The sequence below is a fragment of the Copadichromis virginalis genome, linkage group LG22, assembly GCF_057382275.1.
Source record: "Copadichromis virginalis isolate Kocher_CV1m ecotype Utaka linkage group LG22, C_Virginalis_male_GT1.1, whole genome shotgun sequence".
NCBI lineage: Eukaryota > Metazoa > Chordata > Actinopteri > Cichliformes > Cichlidae > Copadichromis > Copadichromis virginalis.
In genome coordinates this window covers 12432187-12445865 of record NC_140638.1, presented here as the reverse complement: position 1 = coordinate 12445865, position 13679 = coordinate 12432187, and the positions used below count along the sequence as shown (strand labels likewise).

Sequence of the window (13679 nt, the reverse complement as noted above, 5' to 3'; positions counted from 1 at the left end):
ACAGGAAAGGGGCCTGATAGCTGAAGGCTCTCCCTCCCGTTCTACTTTTAAACTTCCTAAGAACTCACGTAGGCCGGCAGTCTGAGAGTGAAGTCCTCTATTAGGATAATATGATGGTATGAGATCTTTAAGATGTAACAGGGACTGATTATTGAAGTATGTGAGGAGAAGGATTTTAAATTTAATTCTGGATTAAACAGAGAGCCAATGAAGACAAGCTAATATGAAAGAAATATGGTCTACTCTCGCTGCATCAACTGAAGGCTTTTCAGGGAGCTTTTAGATCAGCCTGATAATGATGAATTACCATAGTCCAGCCTAGAAGTTAAAAATGCATGAACTGTTTTTTATTTTTTTACCATTACTCTGAGACAGGATGTTTGTAGTTTTAGTGATATTGCACAGATGAAAGAAAGCAACAGTACATATTTGTTTACTGTGCACGCTGAAGGACATATCCTGGTCAAAAAGGACTCTTCCAGTAATCCAGTAGCACATGATGGCTCTTAGTCCTGCTTTTTTTTTTTTGAAAGGAGAGATGACTTTTTCCCCACCGTCAATAAAATGAAGTCTGAACACGAGTTATGAAAAGCCTGCACTGGCTTTATCCAAATGTTTTGAATAGATTAAACAACCTTACATAAACTGATGATTTAGCCGTAAAATTAATTATTGATGATATAGAACATCAGTGAATGATTATGTAAATAGAGTTTAGCTTTAATGTGTGTTTTGAGAGGAATACTTAAGATGTCGGTGAGAAAAAAGCATTGGTTTCTTGCCAGAGTCGGTTTAACCATATCACACAGGAAATGCAGAAGAAAGGCTCTATGCTATGCATCTAGTTCCTGAAACACAGGCTACTTGAGAATAGTTCAACATTTAGAGAAAAAATAACTTTTTCACTCTTGTTTATGTACTAAATGCGAGCGTACTATTTGACACTTTACATCTCACTTGTTATTTTCTGTCACGTTTTCTCAGTACTTGTTTTAAACCCAATATTCTGTCTTCCTGACTATCAACGTAGTGTACTCTACACACGTTTAACACTCCCTCTAACCTTTGCGGAGATAACCATCAATTTCGTTGGTAAATTAGCTCGGGTCACTGCAAGTATAGGAAACCAATAGAAGCACTGATTGATGAAATTCCCTTTAGAGGCTGTGTAAATATCCTCAGAAATACTGTAAAAGCTTGTTTGACCTCTGAGCAATACAAGCACCAAGTGACCAACTCCACTGTGAGTTCACTTATTAGCTGTGTGACAGGACTTATGTGTGAGCATTCGTTGACCCATTAGTCATGGTGGGAAGAAAATCTAAAAGTGTCAAAGCCACAATCCATCTTGTAGAAGCCTCAAGGATCAGCCTTCACTTTACTAATGTACCGTTACTCGTGTTTGTCACTCTGCAGCAAAACAAGGTCGAGGTATGTGCAAATAATAGAAGTGGTTGATTATCTGAAGCCAGTACAGTGCAGTATTTCATGTCGACAGAAGGTTATTTGTTTTTGCTTCCTTTTGTGTCTCTGTGGTCCTGTTTGTTTCTGAGACTGCTCCTGTCTCCATTGTGTCACAGCAGTGATTGAATGCCGGGTTTGGGCATGAACACTTCTGCTTCTGAGTTTTCCTGTTTTGCCCCCACTAACCTCCCTCCCCTCCCTCCCCAGGGGGCTTCCTTGAAGTGTATCGTGCAGTTATTCTGCCCATGAGTCCTCTGAAGCAAAAACATGAGCAAGTGACCCACAATTCCTCTTGCTTTTCCTTCCAAACTGCAACAACGTGAGTGCCCTGTGGGTACACATTTGAAAAGAAAACAGAGTATTTCCTGCTTTGCAAAGAGCACAGTCCCAAGACGCAGGTTTTTTTTTAGAGAGATTTTAACTTTGCAAGTGTGGTTTATATTAGGACATTTAGTGGTTAATGTCTCTTGAGATCAGGACAGGCAGTATATAGAGATGAGTAAAGATGCACTAAACAGATCCAGGTTCACTCTGGCTTCATTTGGTTTCCTCTTGAGGGATTTCAGGAAATCTGCGCGAACAACATCTTCATTTGTTTATCCTGCGTTTCCCTCCATCCGTTACATGCATGTCAGATTAAGTCCTTCATTCCCTTACTTTGCATTAGTTTAGGTTTAGCTAACCTAAACACTGTATACAGAATTAAACGTTATGCCAAAACACATTTTTGTCCTGCCCAGATACACTCGACCATTCCCTGTTTCTAAATCTGGCACTTTCAACTCAGTTACGCTACATTTTTTCCTCCCGTCTCTCTCAGTCTCTTTCTTCTGAGACACAGGTAGGTGAGGCAGCAGTTAATTAGTCTCCCACTGCAGTGCAACACACCATAGGCAGCCGTGAAGCTTTACTCATGCAGGCACAGACAAGACAGGACAGGCCAGTGTAAATTTACTCGGGAAAGGAAGCGCAAGGTTCCCGTCCCACCTCTAGACTAAAGATAGAAGCCACTCGGTTAGTTCACATTTTCCTGTGTTTCACATATCTCTGTCCCCATTTTTCAGACTTGGCATTTCTTGGAGAAGTGTAAAAGGGTGAGGTCTGTAGTTCATCAGGACTGAAACTGAAGGAGACGTTTTCCTGTTCAGAGATTAAATCACTGTACAAACAAAGCTAAGCTCTCACCTTGATAGACGATGAGAAAGGTGGAAAGAATAAGCTGCACAAATGAGATGGTGTAATTTGGTTTTCCCTTACTAGCAGCTAAAAATCTCCTTGCAGATAGTGTGCTGGCTGAGATCTGGTATTGATTCTGGAGCAGAGCAGCATGAGAGCAAAGCTGATGTGTTTACAAAGTACACTCAAGAGTTGCTTGCTTTCCTGCTGCTGTTTTTTTACTATGAAGTTGCCACGTTTTCCCTGGAGGTCGGTGAGTCACTTATGACTCCCTGAGATCTTACCTTCCTGAGACAAAATATGAGCAGATGTGAACCCACACTCATAAATTCAGAGTGACACATCCCAGGGCATCAGTATAATGACTAGGGTGATGCCCTGCTTTTTCCTCTTGTCTCTGATGCCACCTGCCTGTGTGAATGTAAGGAAGATGTCTGATCACTGCAGGCAGGCACAGGGCTGCTCTGTCACGGCTCCTGAGGCCGTGGTCTGATCTGAGATCTGCCAGATGAGAGGAAAAAAACTGTCTGTCGACAGCCAGCCAGGCACAAACCATCACTTTACCTTCTTTATCTTCCAAGACTGAGGGAAGGGTTAGAGCAAGGGGGGAAACGGAGAGATCAGCACACCTCCAAGAGAAGGAAAAGTCAGATTCCAGGCTCAGATCTTTTTATCTGAGTGTCTGTTCCTTAAAATGCCTCTGCTGTATAATTTAGCTGGTCCAGATTTAGGTCTTGGAAAGATTGTGAGGGCGTTCCTCGAGCGGGTGGGGCAAAGTAGGAGGATAATAGCGGAGTGGTGTCGAATGTGGAGCTGCAGACGAAAAAAAAATGCCTCCATTCCCTGAGGGGAGAGGTTGAGCTTGACTGGAGAGGAGGAAAGGTTAGGGCAGCTGCTCTCCAGATGTCAGACCATCAAACCCTTCAGAACTGGAGGGTCTAATGCGTGTGGTGGGGGGGCTGCCACAACGCGCATTTAGGAACAAATTTTAGACTTGATTGAGGATGAAATAGGGTCAAAATACGTGCAGCCAATTTCCGTTCCCTGAAGCTGCATACAAAGCGGGCTAAAATATTTTTTTGGTTTTACTTAATGGGGTTAGTCGATGGTTAGGGAATGTATCAGCTGCAGTTAATGGTAGGGTAAGCTTCCAGGGCAAGTCGGTGCCAAATGCCCTAAAATTAAGCTCTGCTAATGAGTAATGTTCATGCATACATCTGTAATGCTTGAGTTTAACAACAGAAAACAAGTGTTGGAGCCACCGCAAACTAATGAAAACCAGCAGCGGCTGGGAGTAGATTAGTCAAGCTGTTGTTCCAGACTCAGACAGACTTGGGGAAGCTGACACAGTTGTTGCGATCACATTACTAATTTATTTCCAAATACATGGGGAAACTGTTTGGATCGCTTTTGCTGTATTATTTATGTGTTTAGGTGACAGGATTTCTCTTCTTATTTTCAGTGTTTATATTTTATTTAAGCTATAATTAGACAAAAAATTGTTCACTTGGAAGGGCAGCAGAGAAAGACTATCAAACAAAATGTGAAATGCTTGTGCTGACTGATTTCTAAGCAGACCTGTGTGAGGTTAGTATTTCAGTATGCCAACTAAGACTGGTGAGTTTGGGATGTGCGTAGGGGAGCAGGTGGTCAATCTACGAGAACAAAAGTGCAGTGTGACGGATGTAAATTACAAAGCTTCAAAACGATGCCATTCATCAAGAGTTTTTCCTTGTTTGCAGTAGGAAAGAAAAATGACTACATTTCTCTTGGCTGCATATGCACATACACTTTCGACTGCCATGGCGGACAAGTGGGCTGGAAAATAGACATTAAGGAGGAAATATGTGCTAGCATTGCAAAATCCACATCACTACATGTCAGCTGTCGGACATATAGTGTAAGTTCCTCATTGTTACTGTGCTGAAGTTGTTAAATAGCTTTGGAGGAAATCTTGTCAGTGTGCAATGTGTGACTTTTGCAAACCCCAGCAGTCCTCACTCGCACTGTATTGTGCTTTCAGAAGCCTCTTCTGCCACTGCAGTTTAATTTAAGGTTTACCTTTAATAAACATCTTCGCCTTTAGAGCCAGATTGGGCAAATCTGTTTGTCCTGGAATACACACTTTGTTTATGAAGTAGTACAAGTCCTATACTCGAGAAGCATTGTTTGGAGATGAGCACACGAGCATGTTTGCTGACACTTTCCAAAGTGGGTTTGCTGTCTAGAACACAGTTATACACTCCCTGGACCTGTCACAACAAAACAAACAACATCTGTCTCCTTTTCTCTTAAAAATGGTTGACTGGGTTTGTGTTTAAGCTTGAATACCAAACCAGAAGTACTTTGCTTGCAGTAATGTTGAGTTCCAGACTGTAAAGAACTTTTTTTTTTTTTTTTTTTGCAGTAGTCTGTGTCCCAGAATCCTCCAATTCCTGTCTGTAGGTTGCATAACTCCCTGCGATCTTTTCTTTTTAACGTGTTTAAAAAGAAATAAAACGTCATCACGATCATCAAACAGTACAAACAACATGCTTATGTGAGGATTATGTGTTCCAGTAGTTTATTTTAAAAAGCTACAAACAGCTTTTATATATTTCTTACCTTTTTTTCATAATAATTCACATACAAAATATTGTTTTACTCTCAGCAACAACATGTTGGCCTTATGACTGAAGAGGCAACCTCAGAACCCGCCGACAGCTGACACAGCTTTGTTCTGCACTGTTACGTAAACTCTGAGATTTACATGAGAAGATGCAGGACAAATCTGCATTGTGCTTTTTTTTTTTTTTTTTTTAATTCAGTACATTTGAAATCTCTGTGTTTCCAGTGACAGATTTAATAGCCAGCAGTTCATTACAGGGATTGTATTCTATTTTATTGTTAGAAAATATGTATGTGTGTATAAATATCTATATTTTTATACCACAAAATGCCTCTGCTACAATGAAGTATAAATTAAAGTGGTTCTGCTAGATTCTTACTGGCCTGTAAAAGCCATTGTTCTGTATTTCAGCTGTGTGACATTAAACAGCAGCTGCAGTATCACTGACAGAAATATAGCCACAGTATATTTGGGTCCATAAGGGAACCGTGACGCGCATTTGTCATTTTGCCTCTGCATGCCACCCCCACAGTGGTTTTTACATCAAACTGTGCAGACCTTTAGCTTTAATGCAAGGAGTCTAACAAAAATATTGCATTGACTGGAGCCGTTGTAGTCAATGACTGACTGACGTCTAGAGAACACGGATATCACCAAATGCTCTGTTTCCTCCCTTGAGATGCTCTGCTACATCTTTACTGCAGCCGCTTCCAGTTACTGCTTGTTTGTGGGTCTTTCTGCATTAGGTCTGGTCTTCAGTAACTGAAAAGCATGCTCCATTGGGTTGAGATCAGGTGACTGACTTGACCCTTGAGGAATATCCTGTTTCTTTCCTTGAGAAATTCTTGGGTTACTGTTGCAGTGTGCTTTGGATCATTATCCATCTAAACTCAAATTGCTCTCTGCTTAGTTTTGCAACATTTTTCTGAGTCTAAGCAGAGAGTGCAGCCCTATACACTTCATTCTGCTGCTTCTATCAGCAGTCACATCATAAATAAACACTCGTCAGACAGTTTCACGGGCAGCCATACTTGCCCATGTTATCGCTGCTGGTCATCAGTTTTTTGTTCCTGTTCAAAATTATTCTTTTGAAACTTCCTGAGTATTTACAAGAATTTACCACTGTTGTTTAATAGTACATTGTAACTTTCACACAGCCAGGATGCATTGTAAAATGTGTTCGTTGTTTTTAACGACGACTCTGTCTTTGTAGGTGAGAAAAGTAGAAACTGTTTTAATTCTGACAACTATTTGCCACGTATGCCAGGGATCACAGTCAGACTCCACAGTGACTTTGTTATATAGTTTATTAATATGCATCTCTTTTTCACTTTATTCTCTCAGTCTGATTTTGTATCCATTATAAAATCTGTTAATTTTGCTAGTCCATCTTTTAATGACTGATAATTAGCTTGAGCTAGGTTTTAACTTCAGTGTAATTCAGTGTTGCGGCTGAGGAATCCAAACTTCAAACAAAGAGGAATTGGAATTCATACGATATATTTTTTTCGGAAACTGTTGACTCATAGCTCTCAGGCTGTTTCCTGCAGACCTGCTTTGAAATTTTGCCCTAAGTAAACACAACTGGTAAGTGGCCTTTGACAAGCACTCTGGAATTGTTGTGTAAGAGAGCTGACACAAAGCCAGAGCATTGTTGCTGAGGTTTCTTTAAACTCATCGACAGTAAGGCTAAAAATGTGACGATAGTGTTTCTCTTCAGAAAATCTCGCCCATGGCCCCTCTATCAACAGCTTAGGGTTCTTCAGTTGTTTGTGCCGCTTCAGTGCTATTTAAAGTTTGCATCCTACAGTTTCAATTTAGAGCGCACAGTGAATCCTTTGAGAGGTGTTATTGATGTGTGTGCTGTGGGGCACCTCCATCTGATCTTTCTCTCTATTCCACAGAACTTCATCTGTCAGATGTGATCTGTTTCAAAGTTGTTTTGCCCTGCTCTCGGCAGGTGTAAAAGCCTAAACTTACCATCTTGAGCTGTGCACAGGCTAATTCTCTGAACCCACCTGTTGTTTCTGTGTGTTCACATGCAGACGTGAAAGCATACGAGCCACCGTTTGGAAACCTGAGAGAACACCCGTGTGTAGAGAGCATGAAGGACAGCGTCCTCAGGGACAGAGGAAGACCTGAGATCCCCAACAGCTGGACCAACCACTCGGTAAGAAATGAAATTTATAAATGCCTCGTTTGTAACCACAAAATCTGTGTTTTAACAGATTTGTCAGCTGATATTAAAAACAAAGCACAGCAAACATAAAATATAAAAAAATAACATTGATTATTTGGGATTAATCACTACGGGCCAAACACAGAAATGAGAATGGAACACCTACTTTAAACAGTCTTCAGTATTCCAGATCCTTCACACTGCTGTGAGAACAGTGCAGGTAATGGTGTGATGTATTCACTGTGTCCATTCTCTGCTCACCCTCACCTAATTCCAATAGTGAGAACATTACTGACGCAGGCTGTCCCTTGCAATATCCACACTGTGTTTAAACTAGGGTTTGCAAAGTTTACATGGTTAAAAGTCTGTATATGCAAACTATGACCTACTCATGAATGTGGCCCCTTTCACATTTTATATTTTTACTATTTTAAAATGTTAATATAGTTTCTTTTCCTACGAAGAAAACTTAAAGTGGCCATGTTAACGAATAAATCATAGTAGGGGATCAATAAATTCTCTAAGATACAAAAAAAAAAAACCCATAAATAAACTTTATTTTCCACATTGGCAGCCAAGTTTTAAATCAGAAGTGTTTATAGTTGTTCCAAACAAAGGGAAACTGTCATAAAGAACGAGACAGTGTTGTTTAGATTTGGAGATAGCTGCACAAATTTTCAGTGTGTCTCCTGGAGGACATTCATGCTGCTGTACTCAGCAGTTCGCTATGTAGAAAATAAAAGTAGAATGCAAGAGGGTTTAAAACAGTCTCCCTTCTGCACAGCTTATTTATTTATGCTTTACTATGTATGTCACAATCAAAAGATTCATCCATTCAAGCTGCCACAGCGCATTGTCACACACTGTCTCTCGCTTTGTTTTGCTCTTCTTTAAATAGGATTGTTGTGATTAAAATGAGCTCTGTGTCTAGCTACTGGTGGCACCTAGTGTCTCCATATTTTAAAGTGAAGCTGTACACAAGATGAAGCAGCTGCAACATTTATGTTCAAAGAATTGCATATTATTCTCCTTGCAAAATGGTCCTTCAGAAAGAATAACTCTCAATGCTAGTTTCTCCAATAGAAATGCATCAAAAGTCCTTTATAAAAGTACTGATACAGAGGTGCATATGGATAAACACACAGTTGAAAATGCATAAATGCACATTCATAGCTTCAGTTTGAGTTAAGTTGCATTGCCCCAAAGTCAATTATATTGACTAACTGTGAGCCTGTTCTCCTCATGCAGGGCATCCAGATGTTGTGTGCCTCCATTGAGGACTGCTGGGACCACGACCCGGAGGCCCGTCTCACCGCCCATTGTGTTGCTGAACGCTTCAATGGCATGGAGTACCTGGACAAGCTGTCAGATTGCTCTGACTCAGAGGAGAAAATCCCTGAAGAAATCTTTGTAGTGGATGAAAAGTAAACGCTTAACAGAAACACTGCCCCCTGCAGGGTGACTGAGACATTTTTATCGAGCTGCTGAGGGGAAAAGGAATATGAGTGGAGGCATTTGAAATGTAGATGAAAGTGAACTGTTTCCAGAGGTGGACTTACATATTCTGGATTAAGTCCTAAACAAAAAGGGCGCTCACATTATAAAGCTTTTTTTTTCTTTTTTTTTTTTTTACCAAATACTATTTGCACTTTATAAACATCTATGCACACCAAACTATATATATGTTGTGTCTTATTTGTTTTTAAAATTTCAGGTATAGGAAATAAACAGACTGCAAATGTATTAAAAATGGGGAAAGACTGACCAAATATTAAGACACTAAGATCTCCTGCACCTGCCTTGTTTTTCGAAATGGCCAGGTGGTCTTGGATCAAAGTCCAATGAACTGAATGAAGCAACATTCAGGGTGCTAATAGAACCTCTGGCAAGAAGTGGAAATTATTCACGGCAAAGAAGTAGAGGGAAAAACATCCAAAGAACTAATCTGCAGGGATAGCTGATTTCATATCTCAAGGACTATGAAATGTAAAATAAAGACAGCAAAATCATTCTGAAAGGAGAAAGGAAACTGAGATATACAGAGGTAGGTGTGTGTTTGAGAGAGGGGGGCATTTTACTCAGAGGACTCTAAACTGAAAAAGGAAGTCTGTTTAATAAGACAAAGAATAAAAGGAATGCAGAGATGTATTAAGGACTCCAAACTGGAACATCCAGTCACTGTCTATATGTTATAAAAGCTGAATTTTTGTTTTTTATACTGAGAAGGGAATTCTGATCTGCTCAGAAATTATCTGTATCAAAGGAATTTTTGTATAGAAATCATTATTAAAAACGTTACTATGCTCTCTGTTTGCTGTGCTTTTTAATGCTCTCGGCTGCTGTCATACTTTGTTTAACTTTGGGTTTTTTATTTGAGATACTTCATTTTACAATCAAAAACTTACCTGCTGCTCTCTGGCAGGTAGCTCCATGCCCTCCTGGGTTTTAAATGCACCTTAGAACACACATGCATCAACATTACAATGAGCGGGTGGAGGGAGGTTCGGAGTCTTCTCTCACCCCCGTTCTCTGCGACCTGCTGGAGCAGGGGGGCTAGGACTAGGAGGAGGAGTTGGCCGTCCGACTGCGGTCTGGAGTGTGGAGCCTTCCTGCTGCTGCGGAGTCGGGGCGGTCTGCCTCCCCCCACCGCAGGGAAAAGGGAAACACCACCTGGGTCTGGGTGCAGTTCCCCCCTCCAGGGGCGGGGGCACCTAGACCCGGTTTGTAGAGTACGCTTGGGGAGTGTGATCGTGTGTACAACGTCTCTTTATGTCTGTCTCCACGTTGGTTGAGTGTGGAGTGAGTGCATATGAGAGCATGAGGGTGGGAATGGATGTTTGTATCTGTGTGTGCCTGTATTTCTGTGTCTATATGTCAGGTTGGGTGTCAGGCGCCACCTCTCTGGGGACATCTCAGGCCCTCCAAGGTTTGGAGGCCTATCTCCCCCTACCACCACTTCCCCTGCCAGTGGTGGACCCCCTCAGACATCGGTGCGTTGGTGGTTCTTTGTGTCCGGGGATGGGCGTCCAGGTACACACCGGCTCACTCCTTGGCGGCCGCTTATCGGGGCCTGGAGCCTGGGGCTCGCTCGGGCCACTTCGGAGGTGGGGTGCCCCCGGCCTCTCGGCCTGGGGCTCGGTCACTCAGGCGCAGCTGGCTGCCGGCGGAGCTCACGGGCGCGTCACTGCAACTCCCCCTGGCTTCTGCTCCGCGGCTGCTGAGTGAGCCCTCATCTGGGACTCTCCTCAGCTCTTTCTGGGACAGTGGCGCAGCTGCCCCTCTGTTGGTCTTCCTTGGTCTCTTGTGTTCTGGGGGCCTCTGGATGTCTGGAGTTTTGATCTCCTCCATACCTGCTTCACGCCCTGGAGGACGGGGCTGTGGCCCCCCCACACCCTCTAGCAGATTATTACATGAAGGAACCTTTTAAAAAACAAAAAACAAGCGCGTCCATGCTCACAGGTGTACACACGGGTGATCACACCCACAAACTACACCCTTTTTGGCTCCTACCTCAAAGCACACTGTGTTCTGTTGATCTTATGTGCTGCACAATAATGTTTAACATTTAGTATTTACTGTCATATTCCCATATATCATTGTGATGTTGTTTATTCTATTACTCTTGTTCTCTTCTGCTTGCTTTCTTTTTTCTTTCTCAGCAGGTGATCCAGGTGATTGATATATGCATTTTTTTCTTCTCTGCCCGTTCTGTTGGTTTTTGTCTTTTGCCCTTCTCCCCCGTCCCTCTTCTCAGCTGTTTCTCTTTCCCTCTTTCTTTCTCCCCTTCTTTCCCCCAGTCAAGTCTGTCCCGTATTCAGTAAGTGAAAATAAAAGAAACAATAAAAGGTGAATCAAATGGACCATTACGGCAAGGCTGGGATGGTCAGTTTGGTAAAGTAAATCCGTTGGGCATCTTTCTTTGCCTTTAGACAACAATTCTGATGGCAAAAGAGCCAAACGGGACAGGCAAAAAAAAAAAAAAAAAAAGAAAAAAAAATATATATACAATCAAAAACTATTAATACTACTTTTCTAGCCTTAAATGAAGGTAACACACACTGGAAAATATGCTAGGTACACGTGTTTGACTGGACAACTGTATATAAACACAAATATCTTATCACACAAACACAAATGGCACCAAATGAATGCATTTAGGCATGTAGAGATGATCAAGATGACCTGCTGAAGTTTAAACGAAGCATCAGAAATAGGAAGAAAGAGCATTAAAGTGACTCTAAATGTGGCGTGGTTGTTTGTTTTAGAGGGGCTGATCTGAGTATTTTAGAAACTGCTGATCTGCTGGGATTTTCTCACACAAACATCTCTGGGGTTTACAGGAAAAGTCTGAAAAACAAAATATCTAGTGAGCAGCAGTTTTCTGAGTGAAAATGCCTTGTTTATGCCACAGGTCAGAGGAGAGTGGACACACTGATTTGAGCTGATAGGAAGGCATGGTGTGGATGTTATTTTACTTTGGCCCCATTATACTGTTAGGTAGACAGCTGCATTTAGTGGTGTAGGTTACCCTTTATGACCACAGTGTACCCATGTTCTCATGGCTGCTGCCAGCACGATAATGCTCCATGTCACAAAGTTCAAATCATCTCAAACTGATTTCTTAAACATCAGTTCAGCGAGTTCACTGTCATGTTTGGGCTCCAATATCACTAGATCTCAATCCAACTGAGCAACTTTGGGATGTGGTGGAACAAGAGATTCTCATCATGAATGTGCAGATAAATAGATAAATGTGCAATGCTATCACACAGATATAGACCAAAATCTCTGTGTAATGTTTCCAGCACCTTGTTGGATGTGTGGAACAGAGAATTAAAAGAGTTCTGAAGACAAAAAGGGGATCTATCCTGTATGATATGCCTAATAAAGTAGCCAGTGAATAAGTACTGCTAATCTTGATCCTACTAAAACTGATGTCCATCACCCAGCATGCTCAGTTGAAATAAAAAAAAGAAGTATTCATATGTTGGATTGTTAACATCGAGACATGTTTAGCATTTGCAGTTATTTCAGGATAGTTATATAACTTTATTGTTACAATTAGGTCCTGTGTTTGTCAGCTTCTCCTCTTTTTTTCATCTTTTCCCCTCTAAGAAATGAGAGAAATGGTTCTCAGTGCCATACATTAGATGCACTAAAGTACTTTTTTACTGTGGAACGATATAATCGAATTTATTGCCGGAGCACTTAGCTTCTGAAGGATGACAAGCTCTCAAAAATCATGATCCCTTTTGCCCATCAAGTAATCTCAGGCTTTAAACAGTTTATGTCCTGATGATATCAGATCTAGCAGTATACAGGATCCACAGCGTGCTGGTGTTGACAAGCGCTCATTAATTTAAGCACAGAAAATGTTTCATCTTAAATTCATGATTACACTGAGTGCCAGTTCTCTGCTGACTGACAGATAATGCTTGATACTTTTACACTGGTGGTGTCTGCACTGGTTAAGGCAAAAGATAAGGGAATCAGGAGGCCCGCACTGTGTTTGGCATGGCGTGTCTGCAGTGTTTGACGAGCCTTTTATCCTCAGCCCGAAGCTGACTCAGACTGGAACACGTGTCTGTCTGTGGATCTCTGCCTACCTGCCTCTGCCACTATTTGCCTGTTTCTCTGTCCAGCTGTCTGCAGGTGGCTGCTTTTAATTCGTCTATGAATCCCAGAATGCATTTTGGAAAAACTGATTAATTAAACTAAATTATAAATTAGTGTCACACTGAGATAATAATCTACTGAAGGGGGGGATCAAGTGGTATGCGCGTGTATGTTATTTAGCTCTCTTCTAACAAGCTGTGTAAGAGCTGGTGATTCTTATATGTATTATGTCAAAATTGGCCTCACTGAAAACACATTAATCAACACTGAAGCACTGTTACTGAAAGAGCATGAACTTAAACAAATGCACTGGGGAACAGTAAGTGATTTTTCTGCTATGCTAGGCTAGTTTTTATCTCACAGGGAGGTTTCCAGCACCCTTGCGACAGTTTACATGCTCTATTTACATAAACTATGCCACAGGCACTCTGGGTGTGGGCTGGCACACAGACATATTGGACACTGCCGAAGAGGGGGGTGATGATAAATGATTTATAATTCTGCATTATAAATGGATTACCACAGGGGTGTCAAAACTAACCTTTCTCTTCATTTTTCACAATCAAATCATGTGACGCCAATTTTCCTGCAGCAGTGAAGCCCAGTTCTCAAGAGGGAGATACATATTTAAAGAAA

At 41.5% G+C, this 13679-nt stretch overlaps 1 protein-coding gene across 2 annotated transcripts in view; it reads left to right on the top strand.

The window, feature by feature from the left end:
- The window catches only part of LOC146682907 (TGF-beta receptor type-2-like), a 30515-nt gene extending 20780 nt beyond the window's left edge, over positions 1 to 9735 (top strand). For both annotated transcript variants that reach the window (XM_085445480.1, XM_085445479.1), the window contains exons 6-7: positions 7294 to 7418; positions 8676 to 9735. In XM_085445480.1, the coding sequence (XP_085301606.1) occupies positions 7294 to 7418; positions 8676 to 8855 (305 nt within the window). In that variant the 3' untranslated portion in view covers positions 8856 to 9735. The remainder of the gene's footprint in view (positions 1 to 7293; positions 7419 to 8675) is intronic.
- Positions 9736 to 13679: the final 3944 nt, after the last annotated feature.